General features: G+C 34.7%; 1 protein-coding gene and 1 pseudogene across 1 annotated transcript; both read right to left on the bottom strand.

Annotated features, from left to right (window-relative positions):
- Positions 1-196: 196 nt before the first annotated feature.
- LOC137805716 (probable mannitol dehydrogenase) lies at positions 197-8,125 on the bottom strand (annotated as a pseudogene).
- Positions 8,126-9,201: 1,076 nt separating this feature from the next.
- On the bottom strand, positions 9,202-13,120 carry LOC137808796 (stearoyl-[acyl-carrier-protein] 9-desaturase, chloroplastic). Its single transcript, XM_068610083.1, has 3 exons — positions 12,683-13,120; positions 10,701-11,205; positions 9,202-10,050 (listed from the first exon to the last, which is right to left on the bottom strand). The coding sequence occupies exons 1-3, from the start codon at positions 12,790-12,792 to the stop codon at positions 9,490-9,492; spliced, it is 1,176 nt and encodes a 391-aa protein (XP_068466184.1). The 5' UTR covers positions 12,793-13,120; the 3' UTR covers positions 9,202-9,489.
- Between the last annotated feature and the right edge of the window lie 7,226 nt (positions 13,121-20,346).

The raw sequence follows: 20,346 nt of genomic DNA, 5'->3' as shown, positions 1-20,346 counted from the left end.
TGAATGATGAAGTACAATGTTTAGAAGAAAGATTTGGAGAAGAGATTTACCAGAGATGAGAGTTTTGAAGAAGGTGAGAGCTTTGGAGGGCGTCGTTTGGAGTAGAATATAGAGTGAATGAGCATAAATTTGAAAAGATAGGAGTAGATTAAAGTAAAAATTAAATTAAATTTTATTTTTTTAAAATATTGAAAGTATAATAATAAAATCGGTTTTATTATCGGGTGCTTGAAAAGATAGATGGAATTGCATGAAGAAGCAGTCCTTTCTAATTCATACGTATTCTCCCAAATCAATGGCAAACGACACTCTATCATGTATATCTCAAACCTATGGCCTAATTATAACTTGTTCATTTGCTTTGCAAGATTAAGAAAAGGTAGCTCTACCTGCAACTCCTCTCTAACTCCTCTTGGTTAAATCTAGGGCAATGCGCTGTATGGTTACTACTGCAAATCTCCCTAGGCAAGGACACCAGTCCAGTTGTTGTTTGGATCGTTGCTAGTGTGGTTAACATTGGCACCACCATTGCTTGTTGAAGGAGACACTGAGGGAAAGGAATTCCCAAAGAACCATTCGGTGGATGCTACAGTAACTGTCTCCCCACTTGGGCCTCCATTTATGGAACTGCCTGTCAACTGCTGGCATGTTCTCTTGGCTTCAAAATTGTAACAATATTCAAATCATTATAAAATTAATAGTTATTCCAATTGAGTAGTACAAAGGTTCTTTATACATATGTAATTATTATGTAATTATTATGTAATTATTTTCCATGTGCATGCATACCTCCAATTAAAGGAAAGGCAGATAGCTCCAAAGGCTTATATGGTAAACCAACTATGACAAGCTTCCCATGAGCCTTCAACAATTCAAGCAGAGGGAGAAGAGGATGGACTGCAAAAAATGTGTCTATTATACCATCCAAGGTACCCTTTGCAGCCTAAATCCAAAAATAGCCATCAGAAGTTCACCAATAACTGTTCCTCACAGATACAAAAGTTAAAGCATATTCAAAAATTCAAAATAGTGCAAAGTAGAATTCAAACCATACTACTTGTTAATACATGATTTTGGTCTGATAATTGGTTTTATAAAATTATTATGGAAAGGTTCGAAAAGGGTAAATACCTCCATGACATCTTGATTACGATTGATAAGAAATGAGTCAGCTCCAAGATGCTCAATGGCTTCCTTCTTTTTGTTGGGAGATGTACTGATTACAGTGACCTTAGCCCCAAAAGCTTTGGCAAACTTCACAGCCATATGACCAACGCCACCAAGACCAACCAACCCACATGCAAGCCTGGTTTGCCAATTCCAAAATATAAGAGAGGGCTATACACAGTGATCCCAGCACATAAGAGAGGAGTAGCAGCCTCAAGAGATAGGCCATCAGGAATGCTTATCACAAAGTGTTCATCTACGACCACCATATCAGAGTACCCTCCTTGTATGATGCTTCCATCAACATACTTCGATTCATACGTCAAAACCACTTTTGAACAGAAATTCTCAAGATTATCACTATAGTTGTCGCATGACCTACAAGATTGAACCATGCACCCCACACCCACCTTCTCTCCCACTTTGAACTTCTCTACCTTGCTTCCTACCTCACCTCACCTGCAATCTCGTGCCTATTTTGGTGCACAAATTATAATACAATTTATCATTAATAATACTAGTAGACTTGTATAACATGTCATGCATAAACAATAACATTTTTTTTTATGAAAAGGTAGGTAATAATTTATTAAAGAAATTATTTGCATTAAAATTGCTTGTCCACTAAGGTAAATTTGTTCCATAGATAAGATAAATATGATCTGAATTTCACTGGAAGCAGATAGGTAGCCTTTGGCTCATCTCTCTTTCATGGACCAGGATTTCATATACTCTGTGCTACCGGATGGCCGAGAAGTCGGTTAGCCAACAAGAATTACAATTAAACACGTGATTAGACACAAATAAGCCAACTTAGAGGCAAAGTATGGTTAAGGCACAATTGGGCCTCCAACTGGACCCCCAAGCAGGTCCATGACAGTCAGGGTCCATCCAGAATAGTATAAATAGGAAGACAGGCACAACATCCAAGGTAACTATTCACTCCCTACTCTCCTGGTACTTGGCTCTCGGACTGACTTAATCGTCGGAGTTCCTTTGCAGGTACCCCTTCTTTGCACCCGGAGACCGAAGGAAGACACTAAGGTAGGAAACCCAACCCAATCGAGAAGACGAGAAGATTACGACAAAAGAAAGTGTGCTACGAATTCCCGACTTTGTAAGAACATTTTTTGCGCTCACCGTGGGTCCGAAAGGAAATCCCACGAAATATCCGCATGATGACCACGACAAACATGACAGGCAACGAAAGGAACACTCAAGATGAGACCAGTCAGTCAGATCCTATGGCATTGATATCGAAAATACAAGAAGAAATGGAAATGCTGAAGAAGAAGAATGAAAAGGAGATAAAAGGGATAAAGAGAAAGAATGAGGAGGAGATGGAAACATTGCGGAAGGAGAATGTCCGGATCAAGTAGAAACTTGCTGAAAAGTTGGACATCCCGGAAACTGATACGGGAATACACGAAGCCGGAAGCTCATATCAAGAGAACACGAGGTCGACTTCGCCTAACGCTCTTAGCACCGTTCCTCGAAAAAGCCCCTTTGTTGAAGTCATCCTCGAAGTGCCCTTGCCAGGAACCTGGAACAATCCAACTTTGAACAAATATGACGAAACCATTGACCCGAATGAACATGTAAACGCGTATCTGACGCAAGTTATCTTGCACATGGTCGAAGACGCACTATGGTGCCGAATATTCCCCACATCCCTTAAAGATGCAACATTAAATTGGTTTGCTCGACTACCGGTTCAGTCCATAGACTGTTTTGACACGCTCACGACAAAGTTCGGAGCGCATTTTACTACCAGCTGTCCACACCACCTCACCTCCATCGCCTTAGTAAATATCCGGCAAGAAAAAGATGAGTCCCTAAGAACCTTTATGGACAAATTTGGCAAGATAGCTTTGAACATACGAAGCCAGAGCCCTGAAGTAGTAATGCACCACATGGTAACCTCTCGACCAAGAAAGAATTCACCCGTGAGTCCCTGCCGAAAGCATGTTAAAAACTTCTCAGCCAAGGAAGAATTTACCAAAGTGAATCCCTGCCGAGAGCACGTTAAAAACCTCTCGGCCAAGGAAGAATTCACCAAAGTGAATCCATGCCGAAACCTAAACCTCCCTAAAATCATAAACCCTAAAACCGTAAACCCTGAACCATACACTATAAACCCTAAGCCATAAGCCCTAAACCCTAAATCCTAAGTCCTAAGCCCTTAGCCTTAAGCCCTAAAACCGTAAGCCCTAAGCCTTAACCCCTAAACCCTAACCCCTTAGCCCTAAACCATAAACCCTAAACCTTAAACCCTAAACCCTATAAAAAGGGAACCCTAGCTAGAGCAGCTGCAATCAAATTCACGATAGCTCTGGATCACTAGTCCTCACCAGCCACCATCGAGTATTTTCATCTTCCATCAAAATGTTTGAAGTCCATCTCGTGAAAGGAGACATTATTCTGAAGAACCTTTCGAAAATGATGAAGGAGTTAGTCGAAGTCGCCAGTTTCCACTGCTTCTCCTCGGGAGGAATCTTCTTCGATACTATGTATTCGGACAATTTAATCGTCAACTTTATCCTCCGATCTAGGGGGTTTGTGCACTACCGTTGCGACCGCGACATCATCATGGATATGGATGTTAACAGCTTGGTTGGAGTGCTAAACTATGCGGATGATGATGACACCATCACCATTAAAGTCGATGACGGTTCCAACATCGTGAAATTCACAATTGAGAACCCTGGTACGTGATTTAGTTTTTTTTTTTATTGACGAATTAATTCACTTTGTTGTTCTTTAAAGCACGGGATAAGATTTCCCATTCCGAGATGTGGCTGGTATTGATGGATATTGCTAAACCGGGTATGATACTGCCGAATGCGGACCCAGAGTATGAGTATACAGCCATGGTTAAGATGCGATCGTCCGTCTTTGCTAGGATCTGCAGTAATATCATTAGTATTATCGGTAGCGAAGAGGTTGTCATTATTGTAAACAAGAAGTATGTAACATTTTCCTGTCAAGAAAGTGATGGTTTTGGACCTGCAGAATATATCTGTAGGGAAAATACTTTGCCCAATGTGAGATGATAAATTGTTTTATTTTAGTCTTTGTTTCCATTTTTTTTGTAGTTTATTAAACAAATCATTCTTGTGTTATTCCTTAATGTTAATGGTTGGTTAATATTGCAACCTGAAGAGGCTACTCTCATTGATGTTACACATGACAGACCTGTGTCAGAGACAATGATACTCAAAGCGAGACACATCAACTATCTGATAGGTCGTGAATACGACGTTGAAGCCCTTGCTAATTACATAAGTATGAGAATCACCCCTTCTAATCATCTATTCTCTGTTTCTGCTTGTTTTTGCTTTGTGCATGATTTATCTGCTTTCTCATGCCGTAATTTAGCTTGTGCCTAACTCTTACTGCGTTTGCCCTCTTGATACAGATTCAAAAATACATAAGCAAAGGAGATGGAAACTTGCCCAAGTCATGAAGTCTGTTTCACCCAAAAGGGGGTGGGGTCTCCATACCTCCAACCTCTGAAAACGCCCCCACCTCCCCCACCCTTCGCCCCCAAAGTCCACTTCCAACATCAACTCCCCAAACTCTACCCTCTCCAACTCATTCTCCAAACTCACCACCTCCCATAGCAGTCATGCCTCTTGCACTAGCCGAATCCACTGCTACACCAAACCCCCTTGATAAAGGTAAAAGGGTGGTGGTGGTTCCTTCTGAGAACGAAGACGAGTTTGCTGAAGGACAAATCTTCAAGAGAAGAAGGACCACCTGGGCGGCCCCCCAAGTCGTTACCTCCACATCCTCTTCCAACCATGACGCTGACTCGCTAAGGGAGCACCCTCCAAGCACCACCTCTCCCTCACAACCAATGGCCTTGGAGGGTGGGATTGAAACTGAGCTCACATCAGCTCCACCACCTGCTCCAGAATTTTCCATGCCAATCCAAGAAACGCTAAGGGGTTACCTGGAAAAATTGTCTCCACGCAGCCTAGCTGAAGGGTCCAAGAAGGAAGGCATGAACTACTACATGGGTGCCTTCATTGCTTGTGCCAACACCTGACGCGAGCAAGCTAAAGCCAAAGTTATTGAGGCCTCTGCCCTTCAAGCTTTGGAGAAAGCAAACACCTCGCTGAAAGAGGAAAAAGAGACCTTGGTCCGTCGCTGGGAGCGCCAAAAGGAGGCCTATAAGGATTTCTTGAGGCTAATTCAGAAGGCCAAGAAAGATGCCAACAAAAGGCTGCATGAGGCGGGGCAAGCCCATGCTGAACAACTTGGGCAGCTGGTGCCCCTTCACGTTAAAATGAGGTGGGCAGCCTTTGGCCCATCTCTCTTTCATGGACCAGGATTTCATATACTTTGTGCTATCGGATGGCCGAGAAGTCGGTTAGCCAACAAGAATTACAATTAAACACATGATTAGACACAAATAAGTCAACTTAGACGTAAAGTATGGTTAAGGCACAATTGGGCCTCCAACTGGACCCCCAAGCAGGTCCATGACAGTCAGGGTCCATCCAGAACAGTATAAATAAGAAGATAGGCACAACATCCAAGGTAACTATTCACTCCCTACTCTCCTGGTACTTGACTCTCGGACTGACTTAATCGTCGGAGTTCCTTTGCAGGTACCCCTTTTTTTGCACCCGGAGACCGAAGGAAGACACTAAGGTAGGAAACCCAACCGACAAATCGAGAAGACGAGAAGATTACGACAAAAGAAAGTGTGCTACGAAGTCCCGACTTTGTAGGAACATTTTTTGCGCCCACTGTGGGTCCGAAAGGAAATCCCACGAAATATCTGCATGGTGACCACGAAAAACATGATAGGCAACGAAAGGAACACTCAAGACGAGACCAGTCAGTCAGATCCTATGGCATTGATATCGAAAATACAAGAAGAAATGGAAATGCTGAAGAAGAAGAATGAAGAGGAGATAAAAGGGATAAAGAGAAAGAATGAGGAGGAGATGGAAACATTGCGGAAGGAGAATGTCCGGATCAAGTAGAAACTCGTTGAAAAGTTGGACATCCCGGAAGCTGATACGGGAATACACGAAGCCGGAAGCTCATATCAAGAGAACACGAGGTCGACTTCGCCTAACGCTCTTAGCACCGTTCCTCGAAAAAGCCCCTTTGTTGATGCCATCCTCAAAGTGCCCTTGCCAGGAACCTGGAACAATCCAACTTTGAACAAATATGACGAAACCATTGATCCGAATGAACATGTAAACGCGTATCTGACGCAAGTTATCCTGCACATGGCCGAAGATGCACTTTGGTGCCGAATATTCCCCACCTCCCTTAAAGATGCAACATTAAATTGAGACCTCTGTAAACACAGAAAAAGAACTTTATGGACCTTCTCATGAACCCCCACACATATTTGGCCTCTCGGGTCTCCTCACCTTCATACCCACTCAATGACAAAGACACTGTCGATTCCATACTCTCCCGACTTAAAGGACCGACAACACGGGAAGAATCCTCAACACTCTCGGCATCACTAGAAACAACATCTTCGACCAATGGCCTCCTACTCAGACCCCCAGATACTGACGAAAATAAACTGGTAACCGAAAGAGAAGACATCGTTACCTCTATAAACTCTTCAACCGACAGATAAAGATTGCAAGAATAGGGTTTTCGGTTCTCGGAGCTAGTTATGATAAACGCAAGAAAAATCTGGTTCACTATGACCCCTATTTATAGTGAAGAAAATGAGAATGTGAACTGTCACGTGCATCCTCCACCGTTAGATCAACCTCCAATCAACGGTGCAGATCAACCCTCGTTTCTCTCTCTCTCTCACGTCACGAAACCTCACGCACCCCAAGTACAATAGCCACACCTTACTCGCCCCATGAAAAAGATATGGTTCGCCAAACGGCAGGCCACAAGGTCTAGCACTCACATCAACTACCGGCTATTCAACGTAGCGGCCTAAAACATTTTCCGAAGCGCACTTAAGACTCTGCGTTACGTTATGACTGCATTCGAGCCTGAAGCATATGTGCTACCGGATGGCCGAGAAACCGACAAGAATTACAATTAAACACATGATTAGACACAAATAAGCCAACTTAGATGCAAAGTATGGTTAAGGCACAATTGGGCCTCCAACTGGACCCCAAGCAGGTCCAAGACAGTTAGGGACCATCCATAACAGTATAAATAGGAAGACAACCACAACATCTAAGGTAACTATTCACTCCTTACTCTCGTGGTACTTAGCTTTCAGACTGACTTAATCGTTGGAGTGTCTTTGCAGGTATCCTTCTTTGCACTCGGAAACCGAAGGAAGACACCAAGACAGAAAACCCAACTGACAAACTGAGAAGACGAGAAGATTACGACAAAAGAAAGTGTGCTACGAAGTCCTAACTTTGTAGGAATATTTTTCGAGTCATAATCTTATGACTTAAATTAGAAAACAATATAATTAACATTTCTTTTTCATCTTTTCAAATCATACTGTGAATTATTTATTTCAATAGATTTACAGAACTCTTTCTTGTTTCAGAAATAAAAGGCAAAAGTGAAGACAATATTTTGTGTTTGAAGCTTGTTCAATAGACTTCAAAAAGTGGAGGAAGCATACCCGGGTAAGAGTGGATAAAAGGATTGGCCCCATTGACTCTTTGCATTATGGAGGTCGGTGTGGCATATACCGCAGAATAACACTTTGATTGCTACATCTTTCTCTCCTGTTTCCACACCCATTAGAAAATAGAACATGAGAAGCATGAAACATTTTTGAAGTTGAGGAATTGAAGAAGTTGAAATGAGAACCTTCTGGTGAAGATGAAGGGGGAGAGAACCCCAGATGTGTCTCTAGCTGCCCATCCAAAAGCCTTCCTTGAATGCTGTGTAACAGCCATTTGAATGAGTTATCCTGAAAAATTGTGAAGGAAAGGAAGTGAAGCAGCACGGTGTAACTTAAAGGCACCAGAGACCCAATCACTATTATGAATTAACTGTTGAAATATGTGTTCGTTGAGATCGTGAAGATTATACATGTTGGAATAAATAAACCAATTATCTAAAAATTAAAAAGTATTTTAATGTTACTTTTCAAAAAAATCTTCTTTCTGCTGTTGCATTCATATCCACCAATTGGCATGCCATTGACTGGTAAGTTGATTTGCCAAACACCTATAATTTTGTACCTGCTTCATCGCAATTAATAATATTATTGTCAAATATTACACTCATTTATTTTTCTGTGGAAGGGTAGGAATATTTTTCACTTATTCGCAAACTAATATTTAAAATTAAATGCTTAGTTAAAAACTAATATATATATATATATATATATATAAGAATTTGAATACAAAGTTCATCAAAATTTATCTCTAATTTAAGAAAGACATTAGAATACAAAGTACCTGAATTAAAATAATTAAAATACCTATAACGATAATTTAGATTACCTAAACCCCAATCTTCTCCTAAATTTGGGTGCTACAACATGTTCGAACCAAACTTTTAGATTGTCGAATAAGTTTTTTCTTAATTTTATCATGATAATTAGTCTTAAAGATAATATATATTTAAAATCAAAATACTTGAATATAAAAAGTTATACCCTAAACCCCAACAATAATTTATAAACCACAAACCCTAATTATATCATAATTATATCATCTATCCCCCTCATCAAAATGAATATGTTGATGTGCGAAGTTCACTGTAGAGAAAGTATTATGACCAAGGAAAAAGATCTTTAGACTATTTTTAAGCATATAAAAAGTTAACCTAAAGCACATAAGTTAGAATATAAAACACAACTTTTGTTTGCAAGCTTCTCGCATTAACGTTGCGTATGCAAATATGAGTATACTAACAAATCATATATCCCACCAAAATTACATGTAATTTGACAGAATCACACGCAAGAAGATTGCCTAGTAGCCGTAGTGAAAATTAATCTGGTTAGTGCATGTCTCGGTTATCCTATTGCAAAATGGCAAATAAGCAAAAAATGGTCGCTACACACCATCATCAAACCAACTTCTACTATGTGGAAATATATCCAACCACAGATGAACTAAATTTTCTTTATCATCAAAATTGCCAGAGAAAAACGTTTTGCTTATGCTTCAACAGACATCACTACCACAAATAAAAGGGAAACAAAAAATAGCATTTCTAATACTACAGTTGCCCCTAACTGCGTAACTTGCGAACCATGCAAGAACAACTGTTTCACCTTACAGTGACATATAGCAGACCAAAAAAAGAGAAGAAAAAAATTGACAAACTGCATTTTCAACTATTCAACATCTCTCAGAACGGTTTTGCAGGAACATTCACGATGCTTCCTTGGTGCGTTTAGAGTAGTACTTCCCTGTCATGAATCCAACTGAACCGAATTTTTGATGACTCCTTGACTCTTGCTTGAGCTCTCTCCTCTAACCTTCTGATTCTTGGTGGCAGCCCACAAACGTAATCCTGAGCCTTCCTTCCCTCACCTGATAGTCCTGTTAGATTCTCCACCTTCCACCTCCCCACCAGAAATTCAAGTATATCAGCATAGTCCTTGGCAGTGTAGACCCCAATGCGCTGGGCCACTGCAGAGTAGTTATCGAAGAGGTTGTCATCATGGCCATCATACATAAGGTGTGCTGGCATGGCAATTTTCTTCCTCATCATGTCTGCAAACGCCATAACAGTTCCATCAGGATCAACCTCAAACAGCTTTTCCACTATCTTTGTGTATGCAGTCTCATGGCGTTTCTCATCCGAGGCAATCATGCCGCAGATCTGGGCCAACTTTATATCACCATGCTCCTTAGCAAGCCTGGCTGTGTTTCCATGGGATATGAAGGTTGCCCGCTCTTGAAATGAAGTGTAAATGAAACCAAGGTAGGGACTGTTCTCAGTGCGAGGATCCTATCCATCAATATCAATCAGTCAAGGAAGGACAATACTAGAAAAGTGAGAAGCGAAGCTATGAAAAGTCAATTAGTTTTATGACCTCAGAGCAACATAATGCTGTATGTCATGTACGATCTGCTTGCATAAACTTCTTCACAAACATTTCTATAAGAAAAATAAAATAAAATGCGTTTCTTCATAGCTAAAAAATAGCTTATGCATTAGTTATTATGTAGAAGTTATCTACTCTACTATTAGCTTCTCTAAAAGATGATTTTTTAACTTATGCATAAGCTAATTTTGGCTTATAGAGAAACTTATTCATTTTTTCTACTCCTAAAAGTACTAGTAGAAAAATTTATCCAAACAAGCTCATGAGGAATTTCAAGAAAGTTGAATCCTACTCTATTAATCTAAACATTGATTTTGACAAGGTAGATCATATGATAGTTCAAAGGCATTCGTGTTATGATTTTTGCAGACAGAAAGACATTAATACATCTGGATGCATTAGATAATAAAATTTATATTTCAGGCACTTATTCAACCGGCAACCCCCCGCCCAACAGTAGTATCTGTTAAACGGCAAGTATGAGTATGTTTCATTATGAGAACTACAATCGCTGAAGGCCATGATAGACTACGGAAGATGTATAAGATCTTACCATTCCAGATCCAATCAGGTACTGAATTGTCTTCTCAATTTGTCTCATGTCAACTCGTCCACATAAGTAAAGATACTTGTTAAGAAGATCACCATGTCGATTTTCTTCAGCAGTCCATGCCCTTGTCCAGACTGCCCAGGAAGTAAGGCTAGCGCCTGTTTCATCACGAACTCCATCCAATGTATTTAACATTGTTTGGTAAGTAGGAAGGGCTTCCTCTGTGATCATGTCTCCAACCAGAACAACAAAGTAATCATCTGGAAGCTCCTTTGCTCTCTCTCTCAGTTCCTTCACTTGCTCGTCAAATCCATCTGCAGAAGGATCTGGTAAAAAATCCTGTGGTTGCCAACATTTTTCTACAGGTTTAAGAAGAGTCAAGATGTTCTGGTCAGCCCAATCCTCCAACGATTTGAAAATCTCAATCTTCTGGGGAGGCATAGAATGGGTTACTTGAACATGCACTTCTCTCGGAGGCGTGAAAGGCTTCTTAATATTTTCAACCTCTCTACAAAAATTCAAATGACTTTTAGAGAAATAATACAGCAACTTCTGAAATGATCATGCTGGTAAATTTGATCTCCAAAGTGAACAGTATCGTTAATAACAACCACAATCGTATACAACCCGCACATATACAGGCCTATATCATTTCATGGACATCAATATCCAATAGAATAAAAATGACTATTTTACAGAATGGGCAGTTTGCAAAGTGTCCTACAAACAGTAAATCAGTTTCGATGCATCAAGACAGATGCCCATGTCTATGCAACAAAATGGAGACACTACACTCACAATTAACAGGTCTAGAGTAAGGATGAATGGTGGGGATCGTAACTTCAATTTGGGGAAAAAGGTTCAATTTTGGCAAATAAAGTAGGACCAGTTGATACCCGAGTTAAATCTAGTCACATGATCACATCACTGCAGTGGCCGCATTGGACACCCATTTTTTTGTTTAAAAACATTATTATGCATCACCTGTTATGTACCTGAGCATACCCAATTAGTACCCACACCTAGCATGTGCATGGCTCACAATATGAAGCGCACATGCATCACGATCAACACAAACACCAAACAAAGTCATAAATGGACAGTTTCACCGAACGTGCCTACATCATACCAAGGCTATTCAAATTTTCGTCCAAAAAACCCAACCAACCGGCAACACAAAGTTTTGGAGCAGCCATTAACAATTTCGAACTGTTACCACACTTTTCAATTCACCCCCAACAAGAGAATCATATTGGCAACAATCATCAATCAAACTAACATACGCATAAAGTAAAGGCTAAAGAGCAGAGACCACATATCAAATCAAGCAGAAGGTAACGAAGACACAACAAGCTCCACTATCCGTGGTTGAGTTTACACATACTCAACTCGAAACTGAAGAAAAAGAAAAAAGAAAAATCCCAACAATTAACGAACCCAAAAATTTAGTAATCGTACTTCCCTTACAAAACAATAAACGAAAGTTAACAATTCCGACAGGGAAGGCAAAAAAAATAAGTGCAAAATGGTTTAACAGAAGAAGAACCATGCAATTTTTTTCTTAAACCAAAAAAAAAAAAAAAAAAAAAAAAAAAAAATCAGGAACGGGTAACAACAGAATCATATGACGAGACAGAAATAGATCAAAAGTGGTGGGTATTGTGGTAGGCCGAAACAAAGTTCTGCACGAAATAAGAATCCATTTCCAATCCTGACGAAGCCGTGTTGAATGAAATGGAAGCAGCACAAGCATGAGAGTAGGAAACGAAACATGGGGAATGGGGGCAACGAATAATGAATATGAAAAGGTGGAATTAGAAAAGAAAGATGAAAAAACAATAGAAGGTGTGTTAGGTTTGGTTTGAGGCATTATAGAGATAGGAAAAGCAGAGAAGAAAAAGAAAGAGCGAAATGAAGGAAGTGAAAAGAAGGAGGAATGCATGATTTGAGTTAAGAGAAGAAGATCTGAGAGTTGGAGAACTGACTTGGAACCGGAGCGGAGAGTAGAAGCCATGCGGAACTTGGGAGATCTGAGGCTGGCCATCTGAGGAAGGGCGAAGGATTGGGTCGGAAGAGGATTGAGTCTGAGAGCCATTCTTGTTGGAAGATGAAGATGAAGATTACTCAGAAATTGTGTGAGAAGAACGAAGCAGCAACGAATGAAGCAAAGAGAAGAAGAAGAGTGATGTGAGGCAGCAAAGGAGGAAAGTAGCGAGTGAAAGGGGCAAGAAGGAGGACAACCACTTAATGGATCCTTCAGGCAGATCAATTCAGGGATACATTCGTCTTTTTTCTCTTCCTCCCTTCTAATTACCCTTTTACCCTTTCTCTCCCTCTTTAACTAATTCTATCTAACAAACAATGAGTTTTAAAGGTAAAGTTAAAACAAATCAGTTTTTCTTTCAAAAGAGGAGCAAGGTCCCAAAAAAATGTTAGATAAGCAACTTCTCATAAACAGAATATTCTTTCTAGGTTTTTACTGAACAAATTTGGACGTCCACGTGGGGTTTGATACAAATCATGTTTGCACACTATGTTAGTAAAAACAATTAATAATATCTTTAGTATATTATTTTTTAAATTTTATATTATTAATTGAAATATATTGAAAAATATCAATTTTATTGGTCCAGTTTTTATTTAATAAATTCCACACATTTTTTTTAGTTACTAACCTTCCTGAATTATATTCGGGGAAAGGAATATAGTTAATAATTTTTTTATTATAATAGCTTCTTAGCTATTAAAGAGTTAAGAATTAGTTAATGAGTTGAATCCAAAATTAAAATTTTAGGAGAATATCAATGTTTGATTAGAATGTACTTATCTTTTAATTCAGTCAGATTAGTCTTACTAAAATCTTAAAACATGGAAAAAAAATAGTGTCTTTGAGTACCGCAACATAAATTCTTAATTTTTTTTAGCTTAATTATAATTTTAGTTTTTTATACTTTGCAAAATTTATAAAAAAAAATACATTTCTATTTCTTTAATTTTTTTTGACATACTTTTTAAAAAATTTAATTATTTGTTATTCATCTCGTTTTATTGACCTAGTAGTAATCATATCACTTAATATACTGTAATATACTTGTTTTATGCTAATACTTTATATAAAAATAATAATTCTTATATTATTATTGACAATATTTCTACAAAAATTATAAAATTAGAATGTCTTGATACTGGTCCTTTTACGGATATTTGATTATTTAAGAACACCATACTTGTTTTCCAATAAATAATTGACATAGGACTCTAAACAGTAAAATAATTTTTTTAAAGACAAAAACTAAAAAAACTAAAAGCATTAAACATGTATTATAAGGATGGAAAATATATTTAAGTATTTGATTTAATTTATAATTAATTAAACAATATAAGTTAGCTGAAAGTTTTGTTGTATTAGGTTAACTACTGCTGTAAAATAAACTTTCAGATCAGCAAAAATAAACTGAGATTAACAATACCTTATCCTTGTATTATGAAAACTGTTAGTATAACAATTAATATGTATTAATTAGTTTATTAAGCTCTTAAAATATTTTGGTATTTGATTGTATTGCACCTCAACTGCAAAATGTCTTATCACACACAATGTTGATGGTACAACACCTAGGAAAAAAAAAGTCTTATAATATAAATGTTGCAACCAGATTCATTAAACTTTTAAAATCAATTTTATTATTTCAATATTTGAATTTTGACACGGAATATGATGTCATATTCAATTATTTTTATATTTAACTTGTAAATATTAATGCATCAGAAAAATATTTCCTTTTGAAGCAAGAAAAATAATACTCCCTCTAAACGCAAATATAAACATTAAAAAAACATGTTTAATCATTTCAAATATAAACTAGTTTAAATTAATTCAATAACATTTAATTTTAATATTTTTAAAATATCCTTAAATTTAAACTCAAAAATAATCTCTAATAAACATGGTTAATAATAATTTAAAATATTTTTTTGATAAAATGAAAATTAAATAAACGTAACTAGCATTTATAATTAACATGAACATTTTTTTTGCTTACTGTATAAACTTGATGAAATTTCACACATTTAAGATTTTTAATAAGAAAAATAGTGAAAAAAATGTAATAAAATATTTACTTTGTCTCTTTTTAAGGTTGTTTAAGGTTTATTTAGAAAAAGTAAGAAAGTAATAAATTTTGTTAATCTTAATAAAATAGTTATAAGATTTTTTTATTTTACTTTTTTATGTAAATATGTGTATATATATATTAAAAATTATATGAAAAACAAGAATATAAATGGATAAAAGAATAATTAGTATTGTATTGAATTTAAAAATGAAAATTAAATAGAAATAAAAATATTTTAAAAGTCTAATCATTAAAAAGGAATTGAGAGGGAATAACAATTTTTTTTTTTGCTGATTCGCTTTTGGATAGAGGGAGCATAACAATAAATACTGTTTATAAGAATAATTACTCCTTCCATATCTTTTTATGTGTTGTTAAAGGTTATACTTTATACTTTACAAATTTTAAATATCAATAATATATATATAGTATATTAGAGTGAAAAATAATTTTTTTTTAAATTATAGTGAAAAAGGAAACATAAATAGTATTCACTTTATCATAATTAATAGCAACACATGTGTCCAGGCTTTTGTAAGACCTGGAATATTCTTTAGAGATATAGTTAATATAATTTAAAATAGATAAAGAATAGAGCATCTATAGGTTATAAATATTTATTATTTATTTAATAGAAATAATTTAAAAGTATATTTTCTAAATTCTCTTTAAGATTAGAGCTTGAGAAGTAATTTGTTGTATTGTGAAATATATTCCTAAGTACCAAGTGAAAAATCTAGTTGACGGTTGTTCAGTAAACATACCAAATTGCTGTATATAATAAATGGACAGAACCCTAGGTACCTACTTTAACTTATTATTTAAATCACATAAAGTATTTATTTATTATTTATTAAGCTATATAATTATTTAATTCGGAAAATGAATTATAGGATTTTATTGTTTAAAAACAAAAATAAAGACAATGTTTTAAAAGTCAAATAAGAATAAAGATTAAAAGAAGAATTTGGAATTTGTATAACGATAGAGTAAATAATAATAATTAATTAAAGTAAAGTTAGAGATAAAGATAATTATGTAAATTTATTAAAGAAAGGTTGGAGATAGATTTAATGAATAAAGCATTAGTACGAGCTTTGAGCAATAGGAGAATGATGATTGTTTAGGTGATGAATGAATTTTGGAGTAATAGAGAGCTTAAATCAATTTTCTTATCTCAAGAATAATTATTAATTTACCACTCAACTTTATAAACAATTATAAACAAGGAAGAAGGCGTAAAAGAAACAATCTTAGTGGGTATGCAACTTCTAAGACTTAATGTCTCTAGTTGTTAGTTATTCATTCATTAGTTTTTCTTGTAAACTTCATCATGTGTAGATAAAGTCCAAAGAGCAATGTATGAACTTTGTTATTTATGAATGCCTTTTCATTTTAGTTCCTTTAATTTTATTTTATGCTTAATGCTTAATATGCAAGAAATCACCGCTCTTGCCTATAGAACTTGAATGATGTTGCGAAACACTTTCATTTTTTTTAACTCTTTCAAATTATCCAAATAATTCAATGTCTGGGAATGAAATTGAATGTTTTTATTGAACTGATCCATCTTAATGCAGAAGCGAGCTATTGTAAGTTAAGAAATTGATTATGATAGTTTGTTGTTCTAAATAACCATGATTAAAGAGTTAACTTGGTTTGGCAATAAGGATAAGTGAACTTGAAAAACAATGCATTTGTAAGTAACTTACCAAAAGATATTTACAAAGAAAAAATTTAACTTCCATAAACCATTTTCAAAAGCATTTTAACAATTTTAAAATTTTTATCTTGGATCCATCATCTCATTTTGAAAAAGATAAAATGTAGGCACAAGACAAAACTAAGCTAGACTTCATCAAACACTAATTGGACAAATATCCTAAGATGTCCAACAACTAGTTCTTGTGGATACGACAACCCTTCTTATCAATTGTACTACAGTTGACTTGGTCCACTTGTTGAGAAATCACCCCATCAAATACTTAGTTGAGTCAGGAGTGACTTGTGTCAAGAATACTCAATGGATTAGCTATGAGTGATTACGAGTCCAAAGAATACTCGAGTGAACTTCGCAGTAGTAGTCTACTTAATTGAATTTGGCTTGTTGGTCAATAATTTGATGTAGTATGTTGCGACAGACAAACTAATATAAATGAATGTGTATATTTTCTTTCTTATCTTGTTTACATTATATGTTATCATCATCTATTATTATGCAAGAAGGAGAGTTAGTGTGAGATTACGTACTAAATATGTTTTCTTGAAAGTGGTTTTAGAGAAAGTATTTAAATAAGTGGTTGGTCAAACACAATAACTTTGATTTGCTCACTTTTCAAATTAATTAAAAAATACATTAATCAAGTGATTCAATTGAGTTGTAAAAATTGTGTCTAATGTCACCTCTCAGACAAAAGGGTTGCATTTAAAATAAATTTCCAAATATGTCTGCTTAACCAAATAGGTTATAAAGTGTTGAGGTTACATAATTTGTATTTCATCAAATGTAACTAGTTGAAAATCGTTTAGAAAATACATTTCATTAAGTCAATTTGTTGCAACAAATATGCTCAATTCAATTTTGTGTATGTGTAAGTTTATCAGATGAAACACTTACCATCTGATATCTTAATTGGAAATTTTGTTTGCATGTATGAGTTTTTCATGAATGTTCCATCAAGTTTTCATGTGCATAATGAGTCTCAATTTATAGGCATTCCAAAAAAAGATGTGGCTTAGTACTTGTGTGTTATCCTTGGTGTTAAAGTTTTTTAAAATGTATGTTTGACTTTTGGTTGACAATTCACAGTTATACTTTTTTTTATCGAGTAAAATGACATATTTTATTTAAGCAATTACGTTGATCGTATTGACCGTACTAAAATGATTATACATTATTTAAGAAGTAGGTTGTACACATGTTAAGATCATGTTTGAAGTTAATGAATCTAATATTTCAAACTTATAGATGATTTTCTTGGACGTCTAGTATACTATTAAAATCGTTTTCCAATATCTTAATCATCTTACAATTCATGCTTCTATTATTCTTAGTTATTATTTGACATTTAATTTTGTTTGATGTCAAAACTTAAGTTGTCTTGCTTCCATTCTTAATCATTATTTCACATTTAATTTTGTATGACGTTGAAACTTAAGTTGTTGATAATTACTTATGAAATTTCTGACATTTTGTATTCTTTGATTGTTTGATGGTTGTCTTTATATTTATATTTATATATATATATATATTATTTATTATAATCAAAATTTAAGGTGATCAACAAATGTGTATACTTGCAACTAATTGTTCCTTAACATAGAAGAAATTCAAGTATAACTTCTAGAAAAACGTGATTTGTGATCTAAATATACATATGCTGTATTATATATCATTATGGTTGTTTAAATAATTAGTTTGTGTGTGATGTAAATTGATATGATAATTATGAAAAGAAATTATATTTCATGTGACAGGAAAGAGGTTCGAAAAAGTAGAATTTAGTTATTTTAGAATGATTTTTATTTTCTTTAGTTTCGGGATGTATAGTGTAATATATTATTTTGAGGAAATTCGTATTCTTAGTATTTAAATTCGTAAAGAAGTAGTTTTACAATAAGTGTTAGAAGAAGTAATTTGAGAGTGAAATATGATGTGAAAAATAGGCACTCTTTCGGATGGGTCCCACTTGAGGAAAAATAGTTGATGTGTGATGGGTGAGAGAAAAAGGTGTTGGGCAGAGTCAAGCTATGCATTAATTATTTGGCCTTTCGTTAACATCAATGTTCTTCAAACTTCAAAATCATCACTCTTCCTACCAATCTACCTACAACTCCTAGGAACTCTCTATTTAGCAATACCCAACACATTATATACACATTTCACCAATGCATGCAAATCACTTCTCACCTCCAAATTTTAAAAAAACAAAAACAAAAGCTATTTTTTTTAATTGTATCGGTCGGATCGGACGAACTAATATCAACTGATTGGATAAAAATATTATAAAATATATAATAGTGAGTCATAATAATATTTCATAATATTTTGAAATATGAAAAAATATTTCCAATAAATTAGTTAATAACTGAATGATAATAAGAAATCTTATAAAACATTTACATTTATTTAAGGAAGAAACACATCAATAATTATACGTCAAATCATAACTACCATCTACACCATTTTACCTTTCCCTATAAATATATAAACTAAAATTAACTATACACAATTTTAAAACAAAAAATTATAAAATTAACTTTTGCATCAACTAATTTTAGTTTAGAAAAAATACATATTTTTATAAATATTTTTATTAAAAAATAATTGTTTATCTAACTACTCATGGGATGAGTAATGATAACACAATTACTATGGCATGTGGTAATCAATGTTAAAAATTATTGAGACGGTGATAAATATTTTATAATTTTTTTATTATGTTTCTAGATTAATATAAAAATACTCTAAGGTTAGGTAGACCCATTATTTTGGGTATTCTTTCTCTATTTTTTCTGTAAGATTAAATGCTGTGCTATGTGATTTTTGTAGAATTGATTCAAGATATTTCATACGTATTAATTGTTCTACAAAAGTACCTTAACAAATTGTATTGACAAGTTAGCAATTTGAACACTAGCCATTAATATTTATAAAGTTTTATTAAGGATAACAGAAATTTAATACTATAAACTAAATTCACATATTTTTTTTAATAAAATTCATGTTAAGTCCCATACATCACACATGAATGATACATAAAACTAAAAAAAAATAGATAAACTCATTCAAAAAAAACAAAAATCAATCTAAGTATCTACGATAGTTTAAATAAAAAAAATAAAGACAAAAAGATAAATAATGAAACATTCTTTAATGTGTAGCTCCAAAAAAAGATTAAAAAAAAACACAACAATATCTAAAAAATTCAATCAAATGAACTCTCATTTGCATTCAACAAAATTAATAAAATCTTACGATATCATTGCAGGTCACTATCATTACTTTTTATTGGGTTAACCTGTTTTGGAGGTAATTTTATTGAATTTCACTCCAATTGTAGGAGGACGTCTCGGTCTCATGAGAGGTTTGAACTAATTCATCGTTTTCACTCAATGGTTCTTCATTTTCCATCTTTTCAATCTAGAACTTAGAGACCAATTTTTTTTTTTAAGAAAATAGCAATCGGTGTAAATTCAACTGTATCTGCAAGCAAGATGGTCGGACATGACTCTTGGGTCTCTTGTTCACCCGAAAGAGATCCAAAACAATTTTGCAAAACTAAATATTGAGAAACATACTTACAAGTAACTTGTTTGGCATCAACTAATTTAAGACTTGTTACATTAGTTGCAAATTTGAGACAAAAGAATCCTTCTAAAAGACCGGAATTTTCAGGAGGCAACAAGTTCTTTTTTCTTTGTAGCAAATCATTCTATTCATAAACATCTTCTAAAAGAGCACATGAATAAAAATATCATTATGAAATTTTGAATTCCTCTGCAGAGGTTTGGACAAAATAATAGACAATCTT

This window comes from Phaseolus vulgaris, chromosome 3, assembly GCF_000499845.2.
Source record: "Phaseolus vulgaris cultivar G19833 chromosome 3, P. vulgaris v2.0, whole genome shotgun sequence".
Taxonomy (NCBI): domain Eukaryota; kingdom Viridiplantae; phylum Streptophyta; class Magnoliopsida; order Fabales; family Fabaceae; genus Phaseolus; species Phaseolus vulgaris.
The sequence above is the reverse complement of the archived record's forward strand: the minus strand, read 5'-3'. Positions and strand labels throughout refer to the sequence as shown.